Source organism: Cupressus sempervirens, chromosome 5 (assembly GCF_028749045.1).
Source record: "Cupressus sempervirens isolate cs-2001-9-10 chromosome 5, ASM2874904v1, whole genome shotgun sequence".
In the NCBI taxonomy this organism is placed as follows: domain Eukaryota; kingdom Viridiplantae; phylum Streptophyta; class Pinopsida; order Cupressales; family Cupressaceae; genus Cupressus; species Cupressus sempervirens.
The window spans coordinates 385,566,547-385,577,893 of NC_143122.1; the positions used below are offsets into that span (position 1 = coordinate 385,566,547).

Sequence of the window (11,347 nt, forward strand, 5' to 3'; positions counted from 1 at the left end):
CAAATTGTCAACACTAGGGCCATAATCCTTGAAAGGATCTTCTGATGTATCAACAGTAAAACTAGTGTTGTCAATATTCATTGTGTCTACATTAATTGTTACATGTGGAGCCTTTGATGGTGTCACTTTTGTTTCTTTGCTTCCTTTTGTGTCTTTCATCTTTGTGTTCTCTGTTGTAACTGTAGTAGTGGTAGGTACTATTGATGATTCTTCTTCTCTCTTTACTATATTACCCTTCTTCTCTATTGCTACTATTCATGTGATAGGAATAAGAATAGGGACTACTCCCCCTAACTTTATTATATTTCCTTCTTAGCTAGTCTTAGAATTAGTCAACATTATTTGGCCTTCTAAAATCTTCTAAGTCTCTCTCTAAGAGTCCTTAAACTCTTTCATAACCTTGATAACTACTTCCTCTATATCTTTATCAACTTCCTCATATTTTCCTCCCATAATTAGTATTCTTCTAGTTTTATTCCTCAACAAAGGTTCTAAGATACTCATTGTTCTTTTCAAGTGGTCTCCATTCTCAATTTCACAAAGCTTTATAGCTACTCTTTCCCTTATTGCTTTATCCTCTACCTTGACTTTTTCCTTTTTGTTTTTAAGTATTGCATACAAGTCATTACTAATTTATCCATAAATATTTCCAAACTTTTTCTTAAACAAAATTGTGTACCTAATTATTGCATTTTCTAATTGCAACTTGTCAAGGTTATTATACAAGTGGTAGAATTTGTTTAACTTTGTTAAGTTTCCATCATTTATGATCAAACAGTTCATGTTCTCTATCTTTGGTTTCCACTTCTTTCTACTTTCATTTGATACATAAAAAGTTGTTGATCTAAACATTTGGCCATTACATTGCCTCCCAACATGTAATGAGATTCTCAAGGATATACATGCCTTTAACAAATCATGGCTGAGTGTGATTGATTACATTAGGAAGGACACCTTTAAGCCTTAGGGAAAGGACTTTGGATAGTATCTTCTAAGAGATATTGAGGAGGGTAATGGGCCTCGAGTTCTTGATTAGGGTTTTGTCTTCATCTTTGGGAATTAACTTAATAAGCCCTGAGTTAATATCAGCCCCCAAGGACCATACTCCAATGCTTCCTTGTAAAGCGACAGAAGGTCCTACAAGATCCAATCAATATTAAATTTATAGAATTCCATAGGGATGCCATCTAGACTTAGGGCTTTGTCATTTCTCATTTGAGAGATACAAAGATAATTTCCTCCTTAGAAATGGGATGGTCAAGCATGGTCTTATCCTTCACTGACACCTTCTCTAGGATCAACATTTTGATTATGCTCCTCTCCCTCTCCATTTCAAAACCATTATTTTTTGATGTAAAAAAATTCATATACTATCTGAAAAAGGCTTTCAAAATATCACTAGTATCCTCAATCGACCTATCCTCTTCTTTGATAATATCAATTTTATCTCTTGCTTCCTTTCTTTTAAGGATCTAGAAGAAGTACTTTGATCTCTTATCTTCATGATCAAGCGAGTTGATTATGGCTATATTTTTAGCTCCATGGATTTTAACATGTAGGATCTTCCTTAAGGCATCTTTGGCTTTTTCTAGGGTGGTTTGTAATCTTGTGTCCACCAAATCAAAATGCAAATTTTTTTTTGCATCAACTAGGGTTTTATGCAAGTGGACTTCCTCTCTTCTCATACCCTAGGCTTTATTCTTCCCAACTACATGAAATATCTTCTTCCAACTGTCAATCATAGTTGTCCATCTAGTTGTGGCACTAGAGTGTTTAAAAACACAATGATTATACCATCTTACCATAATGGTGGTAGCATTCATATTAGCATCCTTGAGAAGGAAAGTATGAAGAGAAAAACCTAAAGATTCGGTAGTTGAAGAGGTCTGTTGATTAAACAAGAAGATGGTGGCCACAATCAGATGATGATATGACAAGGTGAAGGGGTGAACCTACACACTACTCCCTTCCACTAAAGTCTAAAAGCTAAAAGTATTTTTGTTTACATAGAATCTATCCAACGTGTAGCAAATCCTCTTATTACCCTTTTGAAAGTTAGTTCAGGTATACCATATGCCATTATGTTCATTCCTACCCCCAACAAGAGGGTCAAACATTGTTTATCATTTTGGTCCAAAATAATTTTTCATCTCCCTTCCATTCAAACCTGCAACCTCCAACCTTATAATGTTGTCTTTCTGTGCCATATTGAAGTCATTAGCCAAAATCCATGGAACTTCTTTTAACTGGCACATCAAATTCCACAATGGGATTCTATCATGGTGCTCATTTGAGGCATGTACTAAAAAAACCCCAATATCTCTACCCTAGAAGTTTAGAATAACCTACACCACTCTATTTCATGGTGAAGTTTCCCAACCAATTATAATATTCCTCCATTTAGGGCTAATTAGGATGGCAGATCCTCCCCTACCTTTAGGATACCTAGTATTAATAGGCTTGGCATCTTTCCAGATGCATTTTAAAGCTATATCCAATTGAAAACTAGTTTCCTTGATCTCTTGGAGAAAGAGAAAGTTAATGTCTTGGGGGATTTTAGTAATCTCTTGATTACATACTTTCTATATGGGGTTTCAAGATGGTTGCTAACATTCCATGAGATAAACTTGGTCATTATACTTAGAGGGTTTCATTTTCAATCTCCATGGGAGATTTGAAGCTCTTGAAGCACTTAGGAAAGCCACTTATATGGATCTTAGAAGGCTTTGAGGGAATGCATGACACATTCCTTTCTTCTTTATAGACACATTCAAGTTTAAGAGTGTAATTGTGAAATTTCAAAGTAACTTTGAATAACCTCTATCAGTGGTAGGTTATAAAACACTAAATATATCAATATTAATAGTAAGTTTTGTTAGGATCAAGGACATCATTGCCTGGGATCTATTTAGAATTTAGATAAATCTTGTTGAGATCAATTGATTTTCTACTTAAAACTTCAAGCAAGATTAAAAAACCACACATTTATGAATTCCTTCCAACATTCTTTCTCTACACCATCAATAATATCTCAAAAATTTGAAATGGAAGTAATTTCGATGCCACAAATATAATGTGTAAATAAAAAATTCACAAAAATCTAATAATCAACAAAGAAAATAAAAATATGATCCAATGTAAAGAAAAAATAAAGAAGCCACCAATGTCTAAGAAAAAAAATTAAGAAACAATTTGGTCCCCAAGTAGCCAATAGAAATAACAAATCTCAAACTGCAACAAAAATAATAGCATCCAAACCTACTAATCCAAAATCTTCCTCTATTACTAATTGTTCTAAACCTCCATCTAAAATTCCCCTAATTTTGAATCCCTAAAGATCTTATGTCCCAAAACCTACTCTCCTAAGTCCCCCATCATCACTTCCATAAACGTTAATAATTTACGTCGTAAAATCAAATCCTACTCCTCTACCTAAATCTCAAATTTTTGAATCCACAACTCCTAAAATCATCTCCTCCACCTAAATCTCAAAATTTTGGATCCACCATTCCTACACAACTTTGCCACCCCTCAAGTTGTATATCAAGTACAATATTCCCAATGTCACCATCTACTTAACCACATGTATTCCAGCATCCCTTCCATCACCCAACATGAAGTTCTCACCCTTCCATTCCTTTAATTTAATCATTTATATAAATCCTAATTGCCCTACATCTCATCTATTTCATCCCCCTCACTATCATAATAAAGCCATCTATGAGTACATCTTTGATTTCCTCGCTATATTATAGCACTCATTCAAGGGATACCATCCATGGAAATAGATATTTGAGTCCTTCATTAATCTCCCTATCACACATCCATCATGTTCTGGCCTCTCTTGTACATCCTTATCTATCCATTATAATATTGTATTCTATTTTCATTATTAAATGTTTAAATCTTGTCAAAATAAAGATGCACAAATACAAATCAATTATATTATGATCTATTTTAATGATACTTTAATATATGTATAAATAATATGAGTAATATTTTCCATCTTTCTTTAATAATGTATTTAACTTTATATATTATGAAATCTAACAACATCTAATTTGCTTTAGTATTTTAAAAATGATCTAATAGAAGTTATATTAAAGTGTTTGGTTATGTTAAAAGTAAAAATAAAATTTTAAAAAATATAAATATTATTAGAAAAATGCAAAGGACATGTTAAGTTGTGGTGATGATTAAAATATAATTCCCATATCAATAATGCATACAAAGATGTATAATTAAATAATAATTACATAAAATTGAATTTATTATCTTTAAATTTGAGTAGATAATGCACAATATAAATGGTTATCAATAATTTAATAAGATTATAAACTTTTTGCCAATAATAAGAGATTGTTTACAACAAGAAAAATTTCAATATTACTATTAGGATCCAACTATAAAAAATTTGAGCCAAACTCATTGACTTATGTTTCGTAAGTAGTGGCTCAAAATAATCTACCCCTCATGAAAATGAATGGAACACTTAGCACTCATTTTGTGTAGGGGATTCTTACAAGGACAAGGGTGAAGCATCAAGCCTTCTCGAGAGGTCACGCATCTATGTATTTCTCTAATTCAAGAGTGTTTAACCATTGAGTTTCATCCAAGGTTAAACCACTTATCTTGTTACCTCATTTTCAAAACCTTAAAAAAGTGTTGTACCACATGTACCATTCATTATAGAGCCCCTTCAGCTCATTAGTTGATAATTGTAGGATAAAGTTTCTAAAGAAAGTCAAATAATGATATTGTTATTAGGGTTCAACAAGGTAGTATTTTAGTCAAACTTATTGCCCTGTGTTTCATGAATAGCAATCCATTCAATCTCTGCTTCTTTCTCATGAAAGATTAGTTATTGTGAACCACTACTCATAAAATATTGGTCAATGAGTTTGACTTGAAAACTATAGTGTTTAAAAAAATAGATAACAACATAAGTAAAATAGTTAAAATCAATAATGGTATTTCCCATGTTCCCTGGAATAGATAATGCATAGATAATGAAACACTAAAGAAAATGCCAATACCACTTATTTTCAATACTAGCAAAGGATCTTCAATAATAAAATATAGGTTTAATTGAAACATATATAGTTTTATCTCACAATAAGAAAGAAACTATGAAAATAATCTTGAAGTACAAGGCAAACCCTTACAAAATATATACATATGTTTATGGGCTACATCTTATCATTGCTTAATAATTCTTAAGCATGTTTTGATGGAAATGTGCATAATTCATAGGGATTAAAATATTGATAAAAATCAGTTTATCTTATCATAAAGCTTGATTGCTAAGTTCTTACTAGGATTTGGCATAGGATCACAAATTAGTATTTCATCAGGAAATATAAGAGACCATTTATATTTAGATACTAAATGGTGTAAAAATATAACTGTTTCTATCTTTGCAAAATCATAACCTGGACAAATTCTAGGACCTGCACCAAATGGTACAAACATATAAGGTGGAAGTTGATTGCCAAAATGAGTAGGATCAAAGATATGTGGCTCCTTGAAAACTTCCTCATCCCAATGTGTGATACTCGTTGTCCAGAATATCTATCCAATTTTAGCAAACAAAAAAATTACTTAGATGTTAAAAATATGACCCAATTATAAACTTATAAAGTTGAAAGTACTTCTAAGTAGTGTAGAAACTAATTACAAACATTGATAGCCTCTACAAATTTCTTCTTGACATGACTATTTTCATTTAAGGATTGCCTTGTTTATGTTGTGGCATTAGAACCAAGATTAATATTTGTTAATGCTTAAATTCAAACTTCCATAAATCAATATCAAAATCACCTTATAATAATTCTTGATTTCTTTTTAAAAAAATTGCTATAAATTAATTTGTACACATTCAAACTAATTTTTGATTTATTTGTGTATAGTTTTTTGACATAAATAAATAAAGAATCTCAATTTAATTAATATAAATGCTTTTGATTAATGATTAAACTTTTATGTTTTCTATTTGTGATAAATAAGGGTGTCGTTCAAAAAGTTTCAATGCTAATTGAATTTGTAGATTTTTTCAAAGACTTCTATTCAATTTAACATATTGTGAAAAAACTCATCTACATTAATATTTATATAATAATTTTCAAAATATTTCACTAATATTATGAAAAATCCATTTAACAATATTATAACCTACGCTTTCCCCTACTCAATTTCCTCTATTATACAACCTTAAAAAAAATTCTACTTATTTTCATACACATATTAAAAACATACCTGCCACCCTTTAGGAATTGTATAGCCTTCATATTCTACATCTTCAATAGCTGTCCTGAATCCACCAACTACAGGTGGGATGCAACGCAATGTTTCTTGAGCTACCTTCCATGTATACTTCATTTTCTGGATATCTTCCCATCCCAAAGGTTCATTTGATTGTTTTCCTGATAGAATCTCTTTTTGCTCTATGCCACAACAAAAAGAACAATATAATTTACAATTATATAAAAGATGGATTCCTTTCTCTTGCCCTTTGTCCAATAACAGATAATAAGATAATCCAAAGCATTGAATGTAAAAAATCTAAATGATCTTATCTAAAAAGACACATTAGGTTGTAAAAACTTTGTGAATTTGGTCATGTAAGAAGTTTCCCTAATAAAACTTCACTCCGTATGACAATGAAAAACAACAATTTATAACTGTAGCCAGATTAAAACACCGAATTTGAATCAAGAAGAACTGTAACAAACCAACCTTGAAGAATGTTGTGGTAGATTTGAGGGTTCAATGCCAAGATTCTGACAAGTTGAGTGAGAAGAACAGTAGTAGTGTCATAGCCAGCCAGCATGATCAGGATCATGTTATCTACAATCTCATCTTCAGCCAGGGGTGCATTCTTCTCATTCTCCATACACAACAAGCATGATATCAAGTCTTGAGTGGGAGAAGCTTTTCCTTGTTGCAGCTCTCTCCTCCTGCCTTCCAAAAACACTGGTAAACGCTGATATAACCTAGAGCGAGCTTTCAAGCTTCCATGAAGAGCCGTTCCAGGAAAATTCAGGGGAAGAGACCAGATGCCCTTTACAAGTGCGGAGATATCATTCCGGAGAGCCTTCCTCTCATTTTCATCCTTGAGACCAAATAGAAGATCACATGCAACTTGGAATGTGAGCTCTTTCATCAATGGAGCAACTGTAACACTCTCTTTTCCTTCCCAATGCTCAGCAAAATGTTGAATTATAACTTTCTCCATCCTACTGAGGAACTTCTGGAGGAATTCAGGCTTCATGAATGACATGATGGCGCCTCTCATTCTCTTGTGATCATCTACGGGCAGATCGAGCAAGTTTTTGGGCCCAAGAAGCCTGGTCATAGTGGAAGTCTGCTTGTTGATTATCATTTTGTAATCGTTGTTGAAGATGAAGCGGTTGCCTGCTTGGCCCGCGAGGACAATTGTTGGGCGCCCCATTAATGAGGTTTTGAAGACAAGACCATATTTGGAGACCTTCTTTTGCATCCACTCTTTGGATTTGTGAGCCTTGTGTGCCCTCATGAATTGTAGGGTTTCTCCTATCAATGGAAGCCCTAAATTTCCCGGAGGAAGGTTTTTGCCCCTTCCCCTGTTCAGCATCTTGACCGCCATGAGAAACAGAATTGAAGCAATTGAGATGGTCCATAACAGGGGAAGTTGATCACTGGTAAAGTGATGGGAAGCCATTAGAGCTTTAGTCATGAAATCCTTGGCAAACTCCATTATTAGGGCCCGATGGATTTCATATGCAGGGGAACAGAGCTTATTTAAGTCTATTGGAATATGCTTTCGTGATAAAATGGGCGGTATCCTTTCAGAGCCTCACTTGTCGTTTGCAGATGTTGACTGGGGGAATATTCTTGGGTAGTTGGTACCGCTTGTCCGTTTGATTTATGTAATTGAGCTTTCAATAAGACAAATTTGTCCAATTTTTACAATTTACAATATTTTATGTTGTTTTTGTTAGTTGGATTGTATGTTTAATTTATCGTAACTTAGTTTGATTCTCAGAATATAATATCTTTTAATTAAAAAATTAGAAACAAATACAATTAACTTTGAAAGGCAATAAGAAATATTATGATGGTATCCAATTTTAAGAATTTATAATGGTGGTGGTGGCGGTTGTTTTTGTTGTTATTGTTGTTGTTCATAACTGAATTGTGTGTGTATTTTTACATCAACATTACGATCTCTCTTTGTGATTCACTATTTTACTTCTTCACCTATATTATATTTTGATGAACCACCCTTTCCAATTCAATCAATATTTGATGCAAATCCAATCTAATAGATGTTGATGCAAACACATCCAATCCATTAACCCAAATTTTATTAGACTTGAAAAAGTTCAATAGAACATAAATATTTGAATTCACCCCTAACTTAAATAAAATATAATTATCTGAATACACCTCTAAATGACTAAAATCTTTTTTTAGACAACTTGTATTGCATTATTTTGTCCTTGCCACATTCTAACATTTTGATGTGTTTATGCAAGGTGGTGTTATTATTATATTTATATTTTGTGCTTTGTAAGTTGTCTTATTAATATGATAACTTATCTCAAACAAGAAAATGGTGTGGGTTAAGCTTCCGATAGAATGTACCATAAAACAAAAATATTCTTCTTCTTTTCTAGATCTGGGAAAATGCAACAATTTGTTTGCAAACTTCTTATTATTTTCTACCATCAATCATGGATATCATGAAGAATCCATGTTGAAAAATTGGTAAAAAATTGTTGTGTTTTCTGAATTTTAAAAATTAGTCAACGACACATTCTATCAAGAGCTTAGTTGCATCCCAAACAAATAGTGTAGGCTTTAATTTACTTGTTTGTCACTTTCATGGAGCTCAACTATCTATTATTCCCTTTACTTTCAAATATCTGTCAAAGATTAGGTCAGGATACTTGGCCAATCATGTTTTGCCATGCATTTTTCTTGAATAGATGGAGATGTGGTGGATTTCTTTTAATACTAAGGAAATCCCAAGGTGTTTTCCTTCCATATGAATATGGAAATGGTTATATGTTAATGAATTTTTGGTCTGTTGGTGAAGATTTATCTTGAATAAAACTATCGAGGACTAAAAGTTTTTTCCTTTTATATTAGATTGGAAATGGTTATATGTTAATGGATAATTTGTATGTTAGTGAAGAATAGTTCTTAATGAACTTACTAGGGATCAAGTCTTATTGAGTGCAACGTTATGACATCGTAAGGGATGAGGTTGAGATTGTGCCCAAAGAAAATCTAGCAGAATGGATATCCCTCATTCATTGGTTCTTAGTTGATGAGGCTCAACCTAGGGCTATTGCTTCTATATCAAGTTCTTATGTGTTAATTGGTTTGTATAGAACCCTCCAAAAAACTTAGATACACAAATAGGTTAAATGTGTTATTGGAGTTGATTCATTGGATCATAGACAATTTCTTTGCTTTAATAGAGAGGTTGCATTAGACATGTCATTGTTTAGGACTTAAGGAATTTTACTAGACATGAGATCACAAGTCTTATATTTATTTTTAGAGAAATAAAACATGTCTCCTTAGTTACACCATTGATTCAAATTATTGATAAATATGTTGAAGACATAAGAAAGAGAACAAGCACTGCAATATATGGAAGAAGTCAAGGAGGCTAAAATTGTTTCAAATAGATATGCTAGATTATAATTCTATTGAGGCTATCGCTAGTTGGTGTGTGGATGATCTTTTAGCATATCCTTGCAATGAGGATGAGGTTGAGTGCCTATTCAAGAGATTTTTAACTTTTAAGATATTTTTTACATGATTGAACCGATTCAATTATTTTGTATTTAGGATTGAGCTTACATTTGGGGATTAAGTTTTTTATTACAAGATTTAATATTGGTGATACATGAATGAGATTGTTTTTATCCATACAAACTCACCCTTAGATCTTATTATCCAAGGCATTATGAATATATCGCATGTCATCCAAAAAGTTTTTTTTTAAATGTGTATTAATAACCTTGAAACTCTCTATAATCACTCTTGGTCTAAAGTAGTGTGGTAATGTTACAATGGATTATTGAATTGACCTCGATAACTATTAAAAAATAAAGTGAAAAATCACCCTTATTATTTTTGTAGTGATTTTTTGAGTTTTTAGTAGTTATGCCTAGTTTTTAGATTACAGTAAAAGCAAGTTCTGAAGGGACCCCGAAACTCTTTAACAAAAAGCAGAAAAATAAAGCATTATAACCCAACTAGGTAAAACCTGCAACAAACTGTAGAACAGTATCAAAATCAAGTTTTACAGGGACCTGAAACCACTAGAAAAGTCCAAGAACAAACTAACCCAAGTTTTACAGGGACTTGGAACCACAAACAGTCAAAACGAAAAAAACCAAAAACCAGGACCAGAGACCCCAACCAGCAACCAGACTAGACAGAAACTAAACCAGACCCAAGTAGTTATGCCTAGTTGTTGACAAGAATGATTGGGTTTTATGTTTGGTATCTTGGACCAAAACACTTGTTGAACAAAAAAATTGGACTTTTTCCAAGGAGACTAGTTTGGAAGTGGTCATTGTCAATCTAGGTAATCTAATAAGACCTATTTCTCCTTTAGCTATGAATGTTAGCATGGCTATATTTGTTCATGTTATTTAAAGTATGCATTTTTTAGTTTATTAACTAGTGATTCTTTTATGAAGATTTTACTATGGGGTTTCTATCATTTTACAAAATGTTGAATTCTCTGCTAAATTATGAGCATAACTACTTATATGTCACTAGCTACTAATCAATCCATTGAATGTATTGGACTAATATGATTTGCAACTCATATCAACTATAAACTCATTTATATCTATAGTAGAATGTTTGATGTACATTAGAAAAATGTAATTTTTTCAACTCTATTTCTTTATGTTTTACTTTTAAGAAAAACTTGGAGAGAAATTGTTATTAGAATGTTAAAAGTAGAGATTTAATTTATCCCTTTCTAATTCTAGTACAAATTCTATATGGGTTGTACTTTATCAAGTTGTAGCAAAGATAAAAAGGACTTTGGATAATTGGTCAATACAATAATCTAAATAAAAGGTTACTAACTCATCAAAAATGTTATTATATTTTATCCACCTTGCACATTAAGAATAGATCTACAATAATGTATATATAAGTGATGCATGGAATATAGAGGGATTTCAATACAAAAGTAGCTGAAAAAGAATAAAGTGGACCTATATATCATAATAAACTTTAAAAAAAATTTAAAAATAGGTTCACCGCCATACCACCTCATAGTATTAAACTCACATTTCAATTTAAATGAAATTATAATATCCAAGATCAA

General features: G+C 32.0%; 1 protein-coding gene across 1 annotated transcript; it reads right to left on the bottom strand.

The window, feature by feature from the left end:
• Positions 1-5,116: 5,116 nt before the first annotated feature.
• Positions 5,117-7,864, bottom strand: LOC149556390 (cytochrome P450 716B2-like). The gene is made up of 3 exons (XM_089830675.1): positions 6,736-7,864; positions 6,256-6,443; positions 5,117-5,571 (listed from the first exon to the last, which is right to left on the bottom strand). The coding sequence occupies exons 1-3, from the start codon at positions 7,733-7,735 to the stop codon at positions 5,275-5,277; spliced, it is 1,485 nt and encodes a 494-aa protein (XP_089686801.1). The 5' UTR covers positions 7,736-7,864; the 3' UTR covers positions 5,117-5,274.
• Positions 7,865-11,347: the final 3,483 nt, after the last annotated feature.